Source organism: Magnolia sinica, chromosome 10 (genome assembly GCF_029962835.1).
Source record: "Magnolia sinica isolate HGM2019 chromosome 10, MsV1, whole genome shotgun sequence".
NCBI classification, from domain to species: domain Eukaryota; kingdom Viridiplantae; phylum Streptophyta; class Magnoliopsida; order Magnoliales; family Magnoliaceae; genus Magnolia; species Magnolia sinica.
The window spans coordinates 78509769-78532503 of NC_080582.1; the positions used below are offsets into that span (position 1 = coordinate 78509769).

At 38.3% G+C, this 22735-nt stretch overlaps 1 protein-coding gene across 7 annotated transcripts in view; it reads right to left on the reverse strand.

The window, feature by feature from the left end:
- Nucleotides 1–138: 138 nt before the first annotated feature.
- LOC131217084 (autophagy-related protein 18b) overlaps nucleotides 139–22735 on the reverse strand; it is a 32385-nt gene continuing 9788 nt past the window's right edge. The window contains exons 1-11 of one of the 7 annotated variants that reach the window (XM_058211830.1): nucleotides 17023–17096; nucleotides 15843–15966; nucleotides 15256–15329; nucleotides 14990–15099; nucleotides 11430–11521; nucleotides 8759–8871; nucleotides 7185–7304; nucleotides 6491–6639; nucleotides 3084–3197; nucleotides 2898–2966; nucleotides 139–725 (exon numbers count right to left, since the gene is read on the reverse strand). In XM_058211830.1, coding sequence (XP_058067813.1) covers nucleotides 584–725; nucleotides 2898–2966; nucleotides 3084–3197; nucleotides 6491–6639; nucleotides 7185–7304; nucleotides 8759–8871; nucleotides 11430–11521; nucleotides 14990–15099; nucleotides 15256–15329; nucleotides 15843–15867 — 1008 coding nt within the window. In that variant the 5' untranslated portion in view covers nucleotides 15868–15966; nucleotides 17023–17096 and the 3' untranslated portion in view covers nucleotides 139–583. Of the gene's footprint in view, nucleotides 726–1541; nucleotides 1708–2897; nucleotides 2967–3083; nucleotides 3198–6490; nucleotides 6640–7184; nucleotides 7305–8758; nucleotides 8872–11429; nucleotides 11522–14989; nucleotides 15100–15255; nucleotides 15330–15842; nucleotides 15967–17022; nucleotides 17097–22735 lie in introns of those variants that run through there. The other 6 variants (XR_009157198.1, XM_058211827.1, XM_058211828.1 and 3 more) reach the window with 6 other exon arrangements.

A 22735-nucleotide genomic window follows, 5' to 3' on the forward strand; every position in this document is an offset into this window, starting at 1 on the left:
GCTAGTGGACCCATCTGATGGGCGGCTTGGATCTCACACCTGTGCTAATTTGGCACATGTGTACATGGGCTCGCTTGTACACCCTGTAGGCTTAGCAATCAACCATTGATTAAAAAAAACAAAAAACAAACGGCCGTATGATTTGAAATATGCACATTTCAAACAGAATAATTAGGAATTATATTTACAAGCCGTGTTATTTGATACACAAAACCTAAGGATTAAGAAATGATATTTACACCCAATTTTCGGCTTTTGGTACTCTTCTACTACTGGAAGTTGAAAAAAGTGGTGCATGCATTAAATAAATGGGGTTGGAACAAATGCCTCCCTATTAGTAAATAATCCCTCTTCGCATCTGCAACCTGCAGGACTTCTCTTGAATGTAACCTTTCCTTTTAGAGAACACCAACATATGGGTTTGAGGAAAATGCTGATTTCAATAGCTGAGGGATGAAATGACGGCAGTTCAGAATCTTAACTGCTCGATCATGCATGCTTCTGGACAGAGCCTCAATTCTTCTTTTCTATTTCTTTTGGTATGTTTCAGCCGTGTTATACGCCTATAATGCTTACCAACTGGTTATGAGTCTATCATGGTATCTGAAGCTGTTCTGAATAAATTGAATTCGCGTTCCAAACTCCAAGAAGGTTCATTCATCTGACTAATGCTTAAACTGTATTCCTGGAAGTATCCGTTGTAGGTGATAATGAACATAGAAACCCTGCCACACACACACAGAAAAAAAAAAAAAAAAAGTAAGAAAGAATGAAAAAAAAAAAAAAAAAAACACACTTAGCCCACATCTCTTTTAAGCAAAATCATAGCTGCTGAGGTTTTAATAATGATTCGAGAGATGAGATTACGGCATGGAAGGACAATATCATTGATTAAAGAAACATGAAATGCAAATGTAGTACACAAGGTAATTGAGATCAAAAGACTAGACATGGCCCGCCTCACTTCCGATTTCTTAGGAAAATGCAGAAGTACCCATGAATTCTGGAATAACATTGCTATCAGTGAAAAGTAGACATGGCGAGTTTCATGACTGTAGTTGTTCAGATCAAATAACTCAATAAGTATATGTTAGTAGGGGAAAAGAGAAGAAAGAAACACTCGGTGGTTTGGGCCCTTCAAAATGTCCGGAACACACCAATCTTCCTGATTATATACAAGCAATGGAAATTTGTATTCCTGGCACTGCAGACTGCATACTGCCTGATGGGATAATGTTACATATTATATTTATTTCAATTTGGGCGTGCGACAGTATGCTTATTCTGGTGATCTTACATAGCAACCACATATGGAGATGGCCATGATTTCTGATCAATAGTTTAGGCTGTTCCAAGTGTTTGGATCACCCCAAATCAACTCTTCATTCCATATTCCACAGCACCTGAGGTCGATCCATAGGTTCAATAAGTACACACCAAGCATGTCTACATGGTAAGTGTACAACTAGAAGAAGAAAAAAGAAGCTGAAAGCATGCTCTCCAACAATTGTTGGAGATGGAACAAAGCTTGAGACACATACCATGCCACGCAAGGTGTGTCACTAGCAACATTCACAACCCCCACGACAGGTTCTCTACAATACACGTTCCTTGACAAACAGTTACAACTGCCACTTAGAAAGATGGTGAAGTGCAAATATGATCTCTATCCCCTCCAACTGGAAATCATCAGAAACCATTACTCTACTGCGACACAGTTCCAAGTCCATCCATCCATATCAGCCCATGACACAGCATACCGTCTGTGACACACACTTGCAAGAAAATCCAAATTGTTTTCTTCATTGCAATTTCTTTTAGAGCTTAAGAGAGTCGAACGTACAAGCCCACTATGGATCTAGAGTTTGATTGAAGTAAGTTTTGCTTGTATTTGCGTGACAAAGAACCTGCTAAATAAAGGATTTAATCTTTGTAATTCCTTTTTTCTAGCAATAGAAGTTCAGAGCACTTTGGTTTTCCAAACCGAAATGTTTCCAAAAGTATGTTTGCGAGTTTCTGCATTTTGGTGCAGATGAGATGCACCCCACCCAATTTAGCAGCCTGTTAAACATCAAGTTATCCAAATGGGTGGTGGAAATGCACCTTCTTGGGATGTGGTTTCTGGAAAGAATAGCCTGTCACAAATGGTCAGTTAAACAGATATAAACCCATTTTCACAATGGATATCCAATTGAATGGTGATTTTGGGTACATCCAAATGGGCAGTTGTGCTGTGTTAAAAAAAAACCTAACCAATTAAGAGTGCCAAAAAGAAGAAGAAGAAGAGTAATTAGCACAAATCACTATTTCAAAATTTTCTTCTGCATTGTCTCAATTTCACTACAGGATTTGCGAACGAATGCTGGGCTGGCCCACTTCGAATGGCGTGAGCCGCATGCAGGGAGACCCGACTGTACGGTTTTTTGGGGGATCTGGCCGAAAGACCAGCCGGCGCCCACCTAACTAGAGGGACTGAGAAATTACTAGAATATCTTAGAAGCCAAAGTCATTTGCATTCACTCTCCTCCAATCTATAGCATAGAACTCTACGGCCATTTTACAATCAGCAAATGAACAGAAAACAGAAGGCCATAATCAGATATTTCGGCCATCTATTTTGAAATATGTGTGTGTGTGTGTGTGGCCTAACCATCTATTTTGGCCATCGATGAAGGGTCAGGATCATCCAACTCATTAGATTTCTAAGGATCACCCATCCACGGTAAAGGCCATAATCAGATCAACAGTTTAGATCATCACACTATGGGCTCAGATACTGGGAATCTGCATCATCGAATTGTACGTTTGCTCATAAGCAGGACTCTGTAATCTTATTTGCAATCGTACATCCACTGTAAGGGGACAGTCAATCTAACAGTACTGTGCAGAAAACTCACCTAGAAGCAGTAGCTGGGGATGTTGGAGAGGTACTGGTAACTATCTCCACACTGTGAATCATTGCACAGCTGTACCACATAATCCAAAGCTCAGGAATCACTAAACTAAAAGAAATGTCCACATATTTATTTACAAATGCACGTGTTGCATGTGGAAAATCTTTACAACCAAGACTATGACTTCACCTTTTGACTCCTGCTGGGACTGCATTGTGACGCACATGGTGATGGGCGGATTCGAAGGCATCACTTATTGAGTCGGGGATCATTGAGCCAAGCAGACTATTTGACCTCTGGCTTCTGAAAAATGTGAAATTTATGGAAGAGATTAGATCAGAATACAAGCTCCTGATATCAGTAGACTGCTTTGGACTTCAAGCTGGAAGACAGGTGCAAGTCAATTGAAAAACTAGATATTCTCTATGCAACTAAGCATACAACCTCAAGACTTGTAATATAGTGTTGTGCAGATCTGTATAGTATAGAAAACAATACATACAAGGCTGTGATGATGGTGAAATACACACACACACACACACACACACACACACACACACACACCATGCTCTCCTCTATAACCAACTGCACTTTCCTTCCCATATCTAATTTGGGGTTTTGATTGTTTAGATTTTTTCTGCTTTTGTTGCCATCATTAGTTTCCAGGTTATTCATTTTGGGTTTTCTTTCCATTGATGGTTGATCTAGTTGCAATATTCTGATGTGGGTTTTGTTTGATTCTGGATTCAAAGTGGGATCTTTTTCATTTTGGACATGCCTTGCATCTAGGTTCTGTATTTATGTAAGAATTGGTTGCAATGTTCTGATTTTGGTTTTTGAGTTTTGTTTGATTCTGGATTCAAGGAGAGATCCTTTTAGTTTCTCTTCCAAACTTTGCCATGATTTGCATCTAGGTTATTCTCCATTTGGGTTTTGCATTGAGTCACCTGGGTTAACTCAGCCTGACTCAGCTGTATTGCAAGAGTCCCTAGCAATTCGTTTGAGTTTGCCCTGTATATTGTGAATCATGGCATCAAACTGAATCGGGTCCAACCGAGATCGAGTTGGCTTGGACTTGTCCAAGTTCTGAAACCAAGCACACAATCCTTACTATGGTAAGAATTTGTATTGGAGGCCCAAGTGGGATACCTCTGATTATGTGGACCACTGGATAGAAGAAGTCTACCGTGGATTGCAGATAGCCCCAATGTTACCGTTATCGCCCTTAGCCCAGTTCAAGATGAGTGGCCAGCCCACCAATCAGGCCCAAGCATGGGCATCCAGCAATTATATCCACCCCAAGTGAATTCATTTAAAGGTATATATGATACATGGCTTTGGGACATCAGCTCTTGCATGGGAAAAGAAAGAAACTTTGACACTCCTACAAGTCTTGGGAAGGTTTTTTGCATGGTCTTGGAAACTAGTGTTTTGCTTTTTGAGTTTTGAAGATGTTTCATCCATTGGGACTCATGGTTGTTGCTACCAATTTGAAGGAAATTGTTAGAAGTAATCAGGGTGGATTGGTGTAGGAGTAATGCTATGGTGATTCGCTCTTTCTATTATGACACATGTTCCTGCCAATGTAATGCAGACCCGAATTTTCTGTCACTTATCTTAGATAGAGCACTTGTGACAAGGCATCTTCGGGTCAACTGTTGGGCCCACCCAGATGTCTGTGTGAAATCCACTCCGTCCATCCAATATGTCATCTCATGCTAGGACATAAGCCCAAAAATCAGGCTGAACCAAAAACTGAAGTAGGTCACACTGCAAGGAACAGTGGGAATGGGGACACCCCACTATTGAAACCTTCTTGGGATCCAGAGTGATGTTTATGTTCCATCCAACCCATACATATGTTGAGTCCCAGAAGGATGAAGGGAAAAAGTAAAAAAACATAGGCCTGATCCAAAGCTTTTGTGGGCTTAGGAAGGTTTCAATTATGGACGTCCACATCCTCGCCAAATAGAGAAGGAAGTTTATGGGGGGGAAAATGTAGGAAGGAAGAGTGCCATCTTGTGTTAGTTACTCATCATATATTAACGGTGTTGACTCTTCAAGCATACACATGACATAGTTTTATTGCAATCCAGACCGTTCAAATCGTTAACCCAATCGTGCAAGGAGCATAGCCGAATTTTTTGAACGATAATATCAAATTGACATTCAAAATTTTTTTCCAATTGAAGTTGGACCACTAACTCTTTTATTCCAGCAAGTCATTTGATTGATGTTTAGCTTGATAGTTAGGATTTCTTGATCAATGTGATTTTACATCTATGCTCAGTCCATACAGGATCCACAATTTGGACAGTCAGGATAGTCCAACATCAGCGCCAGGTGTGAGGGAAGAATCACAACTGCTATCTGAAATGGTAAAAAACTAACAAAGGAATCTTGCCTTTTCAAAAGTCAGTAAGGACATGTTGCTTAGAGGAAGCTATTCGCCTCCAGCAAAATGGCAGGGCTAATCGTCTACAATTACTCTTGGTGTAATCAGTGTTACAATGAGAAAGGCCATTTGGTTTTGAGTTCAAAAACAATTGTTATTTCTTGCAAATTTCCAGTATAAGAAAGAGTTTTGAGTCATTCCTATATTGCTTGCGTGAGATTTCATCCATGCCAGTCATATGCTTCCCAGTTCATTGGCTCCAATTCCTGGTTGAATTTGTACCCAAGTTACGGTTCATTTTCAGGACTCTTTTCTAGTAACAAACAGCCCAAATTCCCTTGATAATATCTAAAAAAATTATAAGTTCAGCTGCTAAGTAGGCCTAAACATCCCTCTTCTTGGGCCATGAACGCACACTGTTTCTTGCAGTTTTTTTTTTTTTATATAGTTCTTAAAGCTCTATTGGTTGCAATGTTTTTAGTTCTTCTAGTTAGAGAATTATTATTTTGTTCTTCCCCATCAAATTTATTTTCAATGTACAAATTTTAAAATCTTTCCAATAATCATAAAAATTATTAAATTCTTGGAGTGCTGTCGGTCTGAAAAATAATGATTATCTGGAAGTACTAAAAATCATTCCTATTTGAGCTTTGCTTTTGTTCTCTTTTCTTACCTTTGATAATAGACTGATTATGTTTTCTTTCAGCTTTTAAATCACCTCAATCCAAGTTGTATTCAAGGAGATGTAACATTTAGAAATCAGGGTATGTAAACTGTCCTATTCGGTCTTTCACAACCCCACTGGAGAATTGGCCACACCACAAACATTCAAAAAGGGGCTTGCAAAACAGATGGTAAGACCTTTTTTTACTCTTTCCATCAAATTTTCACGCCCTTCTTTGCAGGACTGTTATCCAATCAAAACTTCTTTGTATGGCCACAATTAATCATGGTTATCTTGTGATTCACATTAGTCTTGTGGCCAGCTTTCTGTGCTGGATCCTCTAGATGGTGGGGAACACCTGATTAGTGCCCTGGATGCAGCACGAATGGCACATGTTAGTACATGCTCTTGCATGTATATGTGCATATGTAATTAGCAAGCATCCATATAGATTGTCCGATGGAATGGTGGCAACTATTGGAAACGCATTGATTTTTTGTATGGAAAATGATAAATGTCAGCACAGAGCGTTCTCACCTTTGATTTATCAGTAACCCAAGGCAAAAGACATGGACAGAGCCTGAAGAGCTTGTGGCAATAAGAATATCTGGAAGTCGCAAAGATGGTCCAAATGAAAGGGAATAAATAGTTGATGGGTATGTCCCTCTTCGGAAACTATACGACTGCTAGAGAAAGAACAGTTAGATTCCATGTATTGAAGATTCTGAAGATTTTAAAGGGAAGGTGACAAGCAATTAACAGCAGTGTTAGATGTTGCTGGCTTAAGTAACATAAAAGCAGCATGGATGGATAAAGGCAATGGAGGAACTATTGGTCCTGATGCAACATCCTGAACAAGCAGCCCTCATGGTTTGTTGAGCCAGAACGTTGATCAATTGGCCCCACTGTGGATGGAGGATGCCCAAAGAATCTTAATCTTTGCAGAAAGTTACTAGCCATCCAAATATATTTTTTTCTAGAATGTTGCTATAGTTTCTCCATAGCCGCCTACTTGTAGGCCACTGGTTGACAGTTTAGGATCTTCCAATCTGGATGATTTTACCCCATCCACATGGGGGCATAAGATCAGCAGTCTTGATCACTGACTGAACCATAGACCCCAAAAGTATGGAATGGATGCATCAGGATACTAATCATGTTCTAATGTATCAGGCCCAACTGTTTCTCAAAAGTAAAAACTATTAAATGTCTATGGTGTCATAGGATTCACCTCAGTTGCTTGTGAAACAAGATGTACTCTGATTATTGTTCCCTGCTCAGAAGCTGTTGCTATGTACATGCCATTTGAAGAAAGGACCATTGCAGCCAATGGTGAGCGGTGGGCATCTATCTGTCATAAAAGAACTAGGTATCAGTGAGAGTGGTGAAAAGAAAAGGGGGGCGAGAAGAAGATCAAAAGATAAACTGCGGATGAGAAATGCCAGTCTTGTTATTCCTGAAATTTATCATGAAAAAGGGCAAAAGAACAACGAAAGATGAAAGTGATGCTAAAAGGGAGAAAGAAAAATGTTAAAATCAGTAAATTCAATTTGCAGATTAAATGAAAACAATAAAATAGTAGTAGGGCTATCAATGGGCCAGTCCTAGGATTGTCTTAGGCCAGATTTTGAACTGTTCCGGGAGGGCATATTCAAAATTTTGCATTTGCTTGACCCAAGCTTGGCACATTGACATAAAGAGAAGGATCCATAAAAAGAACGGAAGGATACATTGCTTCTGATAAGTGCATGCATAATTGCGAAAAATAGAGCCACCTCTAAACCAAAACGGATCCAAGATTTTTGTATTTTGACCTGAGGTGCTGTTTGCATGCACCACAGAATGCAGGTGAGATGAATCCGCTTCCTCACACAGGAATGCAATGATAAAATGTCAGACTTGCTTTCATTGCATTCTCATCCTAGCACTTTTTCGTGGTTTGAACAACGGGAGCGACCTCTTACATGTATTTCTCTGATCGCCCCAAACAATGTATTCCTGAAAATAACATTCCACTCAACAAATGAGCCAATTCTGATTCTGGAGGTACATCAAAACAGGCCACGAGAATGCCAAACCATCTTGACTGGAAACAATCTGATTCCATAGGCCAGGAGTTTTTACAAAGACAGACATGATAGCAGAAAGGAAAACAGCACCTTGAAGGCAGTTGATTTGATTTTACATCAAAGTCTTTAGACGACCTTAACCAGAATCTTTCCCATGAGTCGTAGACTCATAGTTGCAGGTAGGTATAAGAATCATAGTTCTAACACTTGCCGACTCGACTTGAAATTCAGCCAAGTCAACTCGACGATATTTCAAGCCAAGTCATTAGGAAACTCAGTATTGAGACTGTCTCGGCCCGGTCTCGGGAAGACTTGTCCAGTTGATTCACAAACTCGGTCGACTCAACACAACTCATGGTGACTCGAGCCAAGTCACTTGGCTTGTACAATTAGCATTTATTAAAATGAATACAGCCAGGGAACATTAATTGAACTCACGATCTCTGTGAGAGGTGGTGACACCCTCTACCACTAGGCTACAAAGCACTTTGTTATTATATTTCTTATTTTATAGTACTCATAAGAAATGTAACTATTTTAAATAATCTTTATAATTATAAATATAACAATTTATAATTATTAAATATCAAGTTGAGTCAGGTCAAGTCTTTGAGTTGACCCGACCCGAATGAACATTGAGTCGAGTTTTCAGGTTTTTAAACTATGATATGAATGTGTCCGTATTTCATGACAAATAGTATTACATGAAGGAAACTAAGAAAATGAATATACCTACCTGACCATGTGAATGTCGTTCCATTACATTATATACAAGAACAGACCCTTTGGTAGTACTTGCTGGAAGAGCCAAATAACAACCATCCAAACTAGGGGAAAATGCACAAAGTCCTGAAACATAGATTGCCGAAAAGGTTAGCACCTAACTTCATAGTGTTAAGAAGTCGAGCAAAATTTTATCAATTTAAGCTTCATTGATTTTTTTTTACTGCATTAGAAATGCAGAATAGTATAGATGAAATGATATAAGTGGCTGTGAGGGTTAGTTTTGTGAATATTTTGAAAGACCATTTGATGGCATTGTCTCTGGCTATAATTTGAGTCTTATTTTTGTACGGTGTAAAACTGTTGCAACAACAGCAACTGCAAGGATCCTTTGGTTGCTAGAAGCTGCATCACTTAAAGCATTCTCTAGCAAATACTACCTAGTGTAAATTCACACATTGCAGAAACTTCAAGGACCAGTAGGCTTTTAGTATATTGACCAGCAAATACTGTGATTGATAAGAAATTACCCAAGGATAATTTCCCAAGAAGAACAGAGAAGGATTATCCCATTACCCCAACTTGCTTCATGATTATAGTGCTTGTCATGCACTTGGAAATCTGGTAGAGAATGTGCCAGTTGGTCCCCAGACCAGGTAAAGGAAGGAGGGTTGATGCAATGTGGGCATCCATCGTCGAACTTTCAGCAAGCAATAAGAGAATACCTATTTAAACAGGAGTCGTAAAGCCAACCCCAAATATCTGGGCAAGTTTATGGTGATGATGCACTAAATAAATAAAATAAAATAAAAGCATCTATAGATAACATACACTACGAACTGGTTCTACACAGACACTTTTATTTTCTGGTCTTTGTGGACCACGTAAGACCTAAGATCACAGTAAGGATAACTCCATGTACTAGTCACCATTAGGGCTGTCAACGGGCCGGGCCTGGGTTAGGTCTCAGTCCAGATTTTGAACTGTTTTGGGCCGGGCCTATTCAAAATTCTGATTTTCAGGCCTGAACCCGGCCCATTGACACTCCTAGTCATCATAAGAAGTATCAGATTTAATTCTCATCAGAATTCCAATTTTCTTCTGTAATTAAGATGTGCAGCATTCTCAAGGTTGCAGCAATTTAATCTTCTTTTAATTATTGTTTAGTCACTGTAGCCATATGAGACCATTACCTTTTCCTCTGATTAATTTGTATTTCAGAGTTCATGAAACATGGTTATGGGTACTGCTGCTTATTTCACTTTTGCAGTGCCAACACTTGGATATTCACGACCCTTCTACGTATTAACAAAGATCGTCGACAACCACCAGGCAAAAGTACCAAATGCGCTACTAAGACATCCTTCCACAAGTAGTCATTGTACTACTAAGAAGCATTGCAGTGTCTGATTTATGGCCATTGGAACAATTAATTTGTGCTGCAGAAATTTGGATCAATGGTCAAGGATTATTTAGGGTGAGATCTTGATCATGGATGGTCAGATCTTGGAGGTATGTGAGATGGACAATTAAGTCTTAAATGGCATGTATTTAAGATAGGTCATAACTGGAACACCTTGATTGGCGCAATGTGGGGCTTACATGTGCGCGTGCATGAATAAATATGGACCAGTATTCATGAGGATCGTGAAGGAATCCTTATAATCAGCAACTAGGAGACTGTTGGAGTTAAAGTCCTCTCGCGATTGTCTGGTGAAGGTCAGGAACTACCACATACATCTAAATATACGTGTAGATAGGTTTGAAAAAAGTAAGGTTTCGCAATCCTCTTCCAATGCATACACAATGATCCATGCCCACCGGTCTCAATATAGTCCCCATCTTGGCTTCGGGCAGGTGCTCTCAGGTGGACCCAACCATTGATGACAGGGGTCTCCTGAACGTTTTGAGCTGGCTATGGATGGCAATTGACACCTCTAATTGTGATGTAAGAGCTTTGAGCTTTAACTGTTCACTTCATTATTCAAATCTACGGCGTTAGATGAGTTTTGCTCCCATGTTGATTCAATCGACTTGAATCTTATCTAGTCTAACATGCAGCAGAGAAGTTACAAAATATTAAGTGCATGGACAAGAAAAGAAATGGGAACAGATATGAACAACAAGTCCTACTACACTTCAGAGGAATTATACAATATGTGGCCTGCATATTTGCACAATATACATGGGTCTTTAAGTCTTTCTTGTGAAGCCCATGGTTTGGTAATCCAAACCATGGTTTGGTTGCTGGCGCCCTACCATGGATGAACTATGCTTTTAAAATCTCCTTGATGGGACAGTCTTAACCTTTGGTGTTTTGCCGTACATATACACAGTTAAAGAGAGAATACAACAACTGCCACATTAAACTGAAAAAGGTCCTAATATTGGTCACCTGGACCTCCCAATCATGGAGATTTTTAAGGCATCTTCCACCCAGAGCAGGATTCAACAGACCAATGGCCTAGATTACCTAACCATGGGCTCCACTTGTCAGAATTAACCTGTATATTGTCAAAGATGCGGGCCACATATCATATAATTCCTTGTACTCCTAAAAAACATTACACTGTAGACTATTGATGTGCCAATATGTCAAACCCTCAGGAACTACAAGGTCACTGTAATGAAATTTTCTATCTTTTCCAATTAAAAGCTTTGAATAAAAGGTTTCTTGCCCTGACCTTTTGTATTTGGCACGGTATCTATTGCGTCAAGCATCTTAAGCTTGTTTAGATCATATATGTATGTCTTTTCTTGCAATATGACAATAAGCCTGCATAAACAACACTCGAATAGCAACAGTAATATGTAAAATTTAATATTTCTGTCTCCCAATGGGAAAGAAAAAGAAGCTTATGCATAAGCAGCTAGAGGAATAATATTTATAATAAAAGCAGCCAATATGGTGAAGGAATTATAAAAGATCCCTCAACGTGTATTGAATGTTTGTGGAAAACTCAACAAAGAAACCTTAGGGCATGTTCGGATTGGAGGAATCCAGTGAAATTCAGTGGAAATGCAAACCAGGTTCTCCTGATTTGATAGCTTGATATGTTTAGATTTTGTGGAATTATGAGGATTTCCCTCAATTATTGTTTACACTACTACCAACAGGTGGAATATATACCTTTATGGGTGGTTTCCTTATTCGGCAGGAAATCCAAAATTAACCCAGAGAAAAGGAATCCTTCTTTATATAGCAACCGTGTAGGCAATCATTAGGTAATCATGAATTTTTTGACTGGTTACACAAGAATCCTCCAATCCAAACGTGGCCTTAATGTGAATCTGGTTGGAACTAGAAATGGACGAGGGCCATCCAAAGTGAATATGGATACAACAGAAGCACTGAATTCATGAAATTTTGTTGAAGTATATGACATGGCTCTCGACATTTGATTTTGCCATTTGGATAACATGGAGCAAGAACCTTTTTTCTCTCTCTGTTTTCCCTCAGAAAGTGGTTTTCACATCACAAGGAAGAAATACTTCAGCTGGTAATTCCAACATAAGTGACCACATGGAGCGAGAGTCAGAGGCAAAAAATATGGACGTAAATGGGTAGCCAAAGGAGACACTATTTAATAAACAATTTTGCTTTTCACTCTAAAAGAAAAAAGAATTTTGTCTGACACTCTTAAGCCTTGTAAAAGAAACCATTCGTTTGATACAAAAGATCAATATTACAAAAATTTTCCAAGCTCCATTGGTAATTTTCCTTCATCCTACCGTACACTTCTCATAAAGTCATGAAACTACCAAACACCTAAAAAGGATGAGTTAGGAATTCTTTCTTTTGAAGTTTCATTTGACAAAATAACTTCAACGTAAGCTTCTTCTTCTTCTTTTTTTTTTACTTTTTCTTTTCTTTTTTTTTCTTTTTCCAGCCAACACTTTGAGAGAAGCATTTAAGAGTTTGAGCTTTAACTGCACACTACTTTTTTTAAAGGATTTACAGCACACTACTGAACTACTTATGTTGATAACAGTAAAATGTCAACTTCGAAAAGGAAGACAAGTTAAATTGAGGAGGGTAGACAAATGACTAATCTAATCTGCAAAATACAGTGTATAAATGTTACCTAAGTTATCAAGTATTCAATAATTGTACACGCAGTACACATGTACCATATCTGAAGTTCAGAACTTTCATCAAATAGACCCTATCGAGGATGGGGCATAGTAAGAGGGAGGGAAGGATAGGAATCACAACTGAGATATCAATTGAGGAAATATAGACAAAGAACTAATCTAATCTGCAAAATTTCCTTGGGATCCGCAATTGCCCTCTCTCTCTATCATAGTTCTGTGTGTGTGTGTGAGAGAGAGAGAGAGAGAGAGAGAGAGAGAGAGAGAGAGAGAGAGAGGAATTGCAACTAAGATATCAATTGAGGAGAGAGATAAGAACTAATCTAATCTGGAAAATTTCCTCAGGATCCGCAATTGTTAATAGATAATACTTTTTTTAAAAATCAATGGCAATAGATACTACCAATGTTTTCCGTATCGCTATCACGTAATGTATCACATCCTTGGGATACGGATACTAATCGGTTATCGCATGGGATATATCGGTTGTATCACGTAATTTATTGTTGTTGTTGGGAAACATGGGGAAACATCGAGAAATTGGTTGAATTTTTCAATGATGCTTCAATGATTGTTAGAAAAGGCACCAATACACACTTAGAAATTAAAAAAAAAAAATTACAAAAAATAAGTGTGCATAATAGATTTCCTTGGTATAGGATCCTACTCTATGCGCTATTTGACTGAACTGATGCAACTATATTCAGAGTCAATTCATAAATTTTATAAATGTAAGAAAACAAGTATGGAAACACAAGCATTACATTCAAAAGTGAAAGATGAAGTAGAAAACTAGAAATATACTTGTGGATTTCGGGATTTTTTTTTAAACAACATTTTTAATTAAAATTAAATTAATTTTTTTTAAAATCCCAAAATTGGCAAGAATGTGCAGATTGGGTTATATACATGCTTGTTTCGTGTTTAGATACTAAGATTGCAACTGATTTGGGAAAAATTGGAGAAATTTTGATTTTTCTCCTATTTTCTGCAACTCTGTCCATCTCTCTCAAATCTTGAAATCAGAGCTCCAAATCCTAAATTTTTCACGCAAAACATGAAGAATCATGAATTTCTTACCATTTGACACTATTTACAACATATAAAAACGGGAAAAAAAAAAAACGAATCAAAACTAAAAAATACGCACTTTTTAGAATCCAACCCCAAGAAGCTTCCGATCGCAATTTCAAAGAAATTTCAAAAATTTCCTTCCAACAAACTAGAGTGGACTGTTTGAATTCACCTTACAATGCACTAAGAAGATATATATATGGCATAAAAATCGATTTTTGTGAATTGAACTTCTGAGGATTTTCTAGATAAAACATCGTCGGTTTTCTTTTATCCCTTTTGATATTGCACCCAGTATAGATATATTGCGCGATACATTAAGAATCTATAAAGGGGGAGTGTGGATATATCACACAAGATCACAATATGATATCCATGATATATTGCAATATCATGCAATATATTGCACGATACCATGAAAAACGGATAGTAAAGCTGGATTTCGTACTGCCTAGCTGGGATAACAGATATATCGTGGGATATATCAACGAAATCACAAGATACTAAAAACACTGGATAATACTTAATAATCAAAAGAAATCAAGCACTCAGGCTCGTCAATACCCAACAGTGTTTCAAGAGAAGATACAGTGTATAAATATAACCTAAGTTATCAAGTATTCAATAATTGTACATGCAGTACACGTACAATACCTGAAACCTAGACCTTTCATCTAATAGACCCTATTGCAGATGGGGCACAGTATCACATTAGTAAAATAATTATAGTTAAATAAAAAAGTCCAGCCAACAGCCAACATTCGTGAGGGAGGGAGGTAGGGAAGGGGGATCACAACTATGATATCCATAACAAAATTAGTTATGTGAAGCTGTGAAATCCCAACTCTTAACTGCACATGCATTATAAAGTTGTGGTACATGGAAATTACAATATATGCAAGATTTCACCTTTTTCTATTCACACGAAGAGCAAGGATTGACGTCAAGAAATTCAGCCAACATTCAGTTATGTGAAGCTGTGAAATGCCAACTCTAACTATGCATGCATTATAAAGTTGTAGTACACGGAAAGAATTTGAAAAGCAGTTTATAAGGGGGGGAAAACAAGAAAGATCACCTTTTTCTATTTACTCGAACAGCAAGGATTGACGTCAAGAAATTCATTTCTTTGATTGCAGCTCCGGTCCGAGTATTGAACAAGCAAAGCCGACGTGGGGATAATGATGGCTGTACCAGACAAGAAAAGTATTGAGGAACTAAAATAATTACAGAAACATAGTGAAATAGATTTTGCAATAAAATCACGTGCAACAAATGTAATTAAAATATACAAGTAATTCACCATGCCTGAAAAGTACAAACCAAAAGGACCATTGATAATACCTGCTCCCCTGCGCCAACTACAGCAAGAAGACTTGAGCCATATAGCATTTCCACAATACTAAATGCTCCAATGGCTAAAGCATGAAAGCAGATTACAATCAGGAAAAATAAATATGCTTGAAATGCACTTTTCTAAAAAGAATGCATTGCTTATTGACTCTTATTTTGAAAAGCTAAAACATCGTACTAGATTTGTCTATATTTAACATCTAAAACATATAGCCACTTAATGGGGCCAATATGGTCACACTCGGTATATTTCCATTTGGTCCTGGAGAGAGAGGCAGCTAAAAAAGCCTCAAGCCTAATGTTTTTGGGATGACTCCTTTTTGAGACATGATGCTTCAAAGTTTGAGCTGTAGTTAATGAGAAGTGCTATAGTGATTTCCGAGGTGATTCACGGTGCACATGTATAAGATCCAGGCCACTCATTAGGTACCAACTGTGAAAATGCCTGGCCCAAATATTAAGTGGGCCACATTTGCAGGAGAAAAATTGGACAGTAAGAAAAATGATGACAAGCAGTCCATGTTCCATGTACAAATGTGGCCCCACGTGAGCCAGCGCATGTTCATTGTTGGACCCACCTGTTGAATAGCCTGGATCTTGCATACACACGCTATTTTGGCAAATACACAGGAAAACCTGGAGCCTTTCTACTGAGGGGATTTATTAGATACTCTGGCAGCATGGCGCTTGATACGCAGGCACCTGAAAATTGTATGCATGGAAACATTAACACAAATTAAACCAACAAAATTGTGAAACCCGCTGTTGCCAAGTCACAGTCACAAAACCAGATTGGTTGAAAAATCCTAACCTCTGATTCGTGGACACTTTTGTTGGAATAGGACAATTGGATACTTTTCAGTTTTAAATGACCAATAAATGTCCACCAATCCAATAGTCAGGTTATTAAATAATCTTAACTTTTGGTTCATGATACATTTGAACTGGGAACCGGGCATAATTCGGATGGTTTAATTTGAATTAATTGTATGCCAAGTATGCAATTTCAAAGTAATTTCTAAGTGTCTGCGTATCATCCATGACACTCTGCAGAGTATCAAAGTTTTTCTCCTCTACCAAAAGTGCAAGCACCAATTGCTGCTACTGTGATTCCACTAAAGACCATCTTAATCTCAGCCACTTTTGTTGTTGTTTTATCATTTGCCATGAAGTAGATATAAAAACGACCTCCGAATAATTTTTTTCCTTATCTTAGCAAAGGGAGCATCTATTTCACCCACGCTGATTGATTTGTTTACATCCATTCTCTATTTTCAGAATTGAAATAGTACTAAGTATCATATTTCAATTCCAACAATGGGTTATGGGTATAAAGAAACCTATCAGGGTGGGTGTAGACTAAAGGTGTCAATTACCTTGGTAATATAAATATCTTAAATTCTTTAATAATGTTCAGACATCTGATTCCTGATTGATCCCTTTCCAATTCCCAAAATGGAAATCAGTGAATCAGTTTGGGTGTAGATATCAATTCCCTCAGTAATAAAAATAAATATTTGAAATTCTTTAATATCATTAACACATGTGCTTCTAGCTGTTTGTGCTTACTATTTGTTCTCTTGAAACATATTGCTTTGCTGTAACTATGAACTTCTCACTATTATTAGATGATTAGATATTAAGGAGTCCATATTAGTGACCTAATATTTTTTTCCAGGTAGAACTGTTTCTTAGAGACTAAAAAAACTAAATTTGTAATCTAAAGAAGAAACTGAATATAAATATTCTTCATCATACATCTTTCGTAGCACAGTCTTCCACTCTCAGAATCGAAGATCTTGAATCCATCCTTCGTGCCTATGGAAAAGCCTCTACAAACACCAGAACAAGGAAAAAAAAGTAAAAAGAATAGTTTGAAGAATTTCTTACGCTGCGATTGGATGCACAAATGAATTGAATTGCAAACCTTCCGTACAATCGAGAGGAAATGACAATAGTTAGTGATGTTTCATATTATTCCTAATGAGAAAGTACCTGATAAAAGTTAATGATGTTTCATAGTATTCCTAATGAGAAACAAATTTTGTTTCTTTCAACCCTTAACTTGAAAGAAACATGATTACAATTTGGATGACCAACCCTCAACTTCAAAGAACCATAATTGTGATTTGGAAATATGGATGCAAATGAAGGAAACTACAATTCAGTTGTTTCCATTTTATTATACTGAAAATTGCAATTCACTTTAATGATGCATCCAACCTCACATTTTCTTTTTTAATGATACGTGTCCATGGATGTCAATGGACCAGAGTCAGCCCGATGTCATGGACCACATGTTTCCAAGAGGCTAGTCCAGGGACTTGCAAATTTTGGCTCATCATGTACACTAAAGGAGATGTAGAGGTGTGTAGAGAATTCTATAGAATGGTGGAAGAATGTAGTGTAGAGATCATCAAAATGTTCAGGAGTTCTCTAGTAAGTTTTTGTAGAGAGAGTAGTGTAGAATAGAAGGTTTTGAAAGTATTCCTAGCTGTTGGATGAGAGCTGTGTAAACTAGTGTAGAAGGTTTCCAGAGTATAGCAGTGTAGAGATCTCTAAAATGTTCTAGAGTTCACTAGTGAGTTTTGTAGAGAAAGCAGTGCAAAAAGGTCGAGGAGGTTTCTAGAGTATTCCTGATTGTTAGATGATCGCCACATGGCTTCATCCCAACCATTCATGTGAGGTAGCTAGAAAGTCCTTGTGCCCATATATGGGGAGTGCTCCTCATTTGGGAGGCACCTTGGAAGTAGTAAGCATTCTTGACTTACAATGCAAGACTAGTTCTCTTGCCTTCAACTCTTGCTTGCTTCTCTTCCAAGATATTGGCTACACTTGGGTGATTGGCTGACTCGTGGCTGTGAGTCAAGTGCCACACAGTCTACACTTGGTGAAGCATTCGACATGAAACCGAGCCTAGCTCTCCATAGAATGTCCGCCCATGGTATAATTGGAATGGGAAGTGGCCTATAAAGGCTGATATCCTGCAAGTGACCGTTGGAAACTTGGCATCGATGACATCGTGCCATGAACTGTTCAACGTCATGACACATACGAGGCCAATAATATTTTTCCCTCACCACGGCCAATGTTTTCTCCCAAAGTGTCCACCCAATTCTCTTCTATATAGCTCATATATGATCGTCCCTCGCAATGATCTTTCGGGAATGCATAAGCCCTTAAATAAATATCCATCGTGTGAGATGAATTCACACATTGGATCTCAGCCATCCACACATCTATCAAGCACTTTGCTAAAAATGGGGTCCTTATATTGTTCTTTTAATGCCTTAAATTCCATGACCTCCACGGCAAGTGTTTCTAGTAGAATTACCCTCCTATTCAAAGCGTCTGCCACTTTATTATAACTTTCAGCTTTATGGCACAAAAGGAAAGTATATTCTGGTAGGAAACCCATCCACTTCACATGAAGAGCACTTGGCTTCTTTTGGGTGTTGACATTTTTCAATGCCTCGTGGTCCAAATATAGAATGAATTCCCCATGAATAAGGTAATGCCTCCAACGTCATAGCGCCTTAACCATTGGATAGAACTCAAGATCATGTGTAGTAGTTTTTCTGTGCGCTAAAGAAAGTAATCGGCTTTCCTTCCTGACCCAACACCACACCAATGCCAATATTTAAATCATTGCTTTTCACTTCAAAGACTTTATTGAAGTTTGAAAGTGTAAGAACAGGAGCCTTTGTCATCTTCTTTCTACGGCACTAAAGTTTTCCGATCCGTCGCTTTAGTCAATTCGAACTTGCCTCCGCGAATGCAATCGGTGACAAGTGTGATAATTGTACTAAAATTTCAGATAACTCTCCAGTATAATGTCGCCAAGCTGTAGAAAGAATAGACCTCCAAAAGGGTTCGTGGGGTGGGCCACTCTACAATGGCCTTGATTTTCTCCTAGTCAACCTTTATCCCTTCCGTAGACACAATATACTAGGAAAAACACAATACTATCAACAAAGAGCACTTTTTCAAGTAAGTAGTGATTCTCTCCATAGTACATAAAATACTTGTCGTAATTGATCATGGTGAACGGATGAATCGGGACTAAAAATAAGAATATCATCGAAATAAACAACTAAGAACTTTCCCATGAAGGGCGGAACACCTTTCTCATCTGCCTCATAAAAGTGCTCGGCTCATTTGAAAGTTCGAATGGCATGATAAGCCATTTGTATAGTCCATCTCGAGTCTTAAATGTAGTCTTCCACTCGTCTCTAAGCCGAATGCGTATCTGATGATATCTACTCCTCAGGCTGATCTTTAAAAAAACCTTTACTTCATGCAACATATCCAACATATCATCCAAGCGAGGAATAGAAAACTGATATTTGATAGTAATCTGGTTGATCGCACAACTGTCCACACGTATCCTCCAAGATCCATCTTTTTTAGGGGTTAATAATGCTAGAACAACACATGATCTCTTTTGTAGCAAGTCAATAACTTGTCAATGGAGCTCAACATGTTCTGCTGGACTCATTTGGTAGTGCGCAAGATTCGGTAGACTCGAACATGATACTATATCAATGTAGTGTTGAATGTTCTTTATAGAAGGAAGTCCAGCTTGGAGTTTTTTTGGCACCAAGTCTTCATAATGAAGTAACTTTGTATAAAAGGTGGAACATGTAACTGTTTTATGTCTTCTTTAGCAACCAAGAAATAAATGATGCCAATCTCCTTGCTTTCCTATTCAAACTTTTCTACATTGAGCAATTTTGTACCTCGTCTTTGTTAGATTTGGGCGCTGGAAGATTTATCATTGGGTACAATGTGATATTAAAACCAACCTTAACGAAAGAATAGGTGTTAGCCCAAGTCAAGTACACCATATCTCGGTCCTACAACCACGGTCTCTCTATCGAAATGTGGCATGCATTTATGGGACCATGCCACACGACACCTCATCCTTGTACTTAGATCCAATAGAGAAGAAAACAAAGTACTTGGAATTAACAAAAACTTCTCCCCCTTTCTTAAACCAATGAATTTGGTATCGGTGTGGATGCTTATGTAATTCGAGTTTTAATTTCTCCGACATTTTTGGTGAGACAATTTTCTCAGTACTCCCCCTATTTATCAAAATTGTACATAGCTTTCCCCCATAAGTACAAGGAGTGCAGAAAATATTATGTCAAACCATCGCTCCTCATCAATCACCGAGGTGTCTATAGCATAGTCCAATAGTCCATTGGATAACAAATAACTTGCCCCTATAGCCATACACATTTGTTACATCTTCCCTTACATGCACCCCATCCTCGTATGTATGTTCTTCATATTATGTTTTATCTTCATCTTTCATTTGCATGCGGTCGGGAGCCTCTTCAACATATTTTTTTTGAGAGAGAACTGAAATTTATTAAGAATTCCCTCAAAAGAGGGAAAAAATACAATGCTACACTAATGCAAATGCAAAAAATAAAAGAAAAGAGAGAGATCAACAGACTTGGCTGCTTGAACATAAGGAACCCGTTTGGAAACAACACATTTCATTTTCACTAGATAAATGTCCTCTTACATGAATGTTTCTTATCTTCAAAACGAAGTCTGTTCCGCTCCTCCCAAAAGAACCAAAAAATACCCATCAAATTTAGCCGCCACACTGCCTTCCGAGGCTTGCTTGTGACCCCACCATGTGAGGCCCATAAGAGAAGATCAACTGACTTCGGCATCACTAATAGATGTGGTACAAAAGGAGGAAATGATCCCCGGTTTTGCATGCGAAAGGATAATGGATGCAAAGATGATCAATCGACTCAGCATCCTCCATACACATCAAGCATATATTCGGAATGATAATGGATCTCTTTTGAAGATCGTTTATAGTCAACAACCTCTTCTTTCCCATCAACCAAACAAAAGCCGCAACCTTGGGAGGAGCTTCATAAGACCACTGGAGGAAGGGAAAGGACTTTGAAGTATTTGGTTTAGATATCATCCTAAAGAATGAACACACCGAGAAGACGCTCGAGCTATGACCCTTCCAAACCATCGCATCGACTTCTTGGGAAGAAGGTAAGTAAAGCTTTAAGTGGTTATGCAAGCCAATAAACTTCTCAAACTCCTCTTTGGAAAGGTTACTTTGACATATTCTCCTTCCTTGGCCAAACTTTCTCTAATTGTGGACTAATGTTCAAGACAATGAAAAGAATAATGTCCCGGTTGCCCACACGTAAAGCACGTAAAATAAGTGTCATTTTTTTTCCCCGTCTTGGGCATAGTAACCCCACGTCCACAACCACATCCCCCTAGATGGAGTTCAGTTTACCTGTTGGTCATTGCCTATTGTCCTCAACCTACGGGAAGTCTTGTGCTTACCTCACGTAGGAAGTTAACATACTGCCCCATCATTGATGAAGGTCCTTGTGGGGCACCAAATCATCTCTCAAGTCCCCAATTAATTATCTCTTTGGCTTTTAATGCAAGTGTATATGCATTGGACATCTTAAATACATCTTTGAAAGCTGTTTCATTTCTAATGTCCAAGTTAAGACCATTAAGATATCTTAAAATCTTTTGGTGTTCATACTCACGAAACCCTACCTTTGATGTGATGCAGGCCTATGACCCATCGCAGAGCCCAACACATGCTGATTTTGGAGTGTTTATTTATAAATTTAGGCATAATATTACGGTTTACAATTTATTGTTTGTGAAAAATATGGAAGCTGATTTAAACATGTGATTGAAGATATGAGGAGATGCGATTCAAGATATAAGGGCTAATTTGAAAAGGTGATTGACGATTTGGAGGATTACTTCATATATTTTCTTTTATGATTATTGGGCTTTTACCATCTCAAGTGGATTAGATCGATTTGAAATCAATCTCTTAGTTCGGAGGATTCTCATTAGAGATTTTCTTAAGTATTGTAAGAGATTTTATATCAATAAAGTTCTCTTCCTCTTTACTCCGATATTCTTGTGGGTGTACTCTTATCCATTTCTTTGCGATTCGGGTCTCGAGATCTCATTAACTCGATAACCAAGTGATGCAGACACAGGTGCATTCAAGGTGTACCAACGAAGAAAGCGCCAACCACAAGTGCCGTCCTTGTGGATAGGCGAATATTGAGGAGCTGAAGACCTTTCACATGTGATTGGACATATAGAAGACCCCACTTAGGGAAGAACATGTGAAGGAAGATTGGAGAAAGAGGACCGAGCGCCCAAACTTTCCCATACTTATGTTATTTGCACGTTTTTGACTTAGTTAGCGGTCTTTTAGTAATCTTATATCTTTATTTGCTTATCCTAGGGGTATTTTAGTAATTTTATGTCTTTATGTGCTTATTTAAGTGGGGTAAAGCCCTAAACACGAATTTCAACTATTGATGAATGAAAAGCAAACCCTTTGGTTGCCTCCTTCCTCTCTTCTCTCTAATGGTGCTTCTTCTCTCCCTTGATCTTCTTCTTCTAATTTCTTCTTGTGCCCCTCCAACTTCCTCAAGGT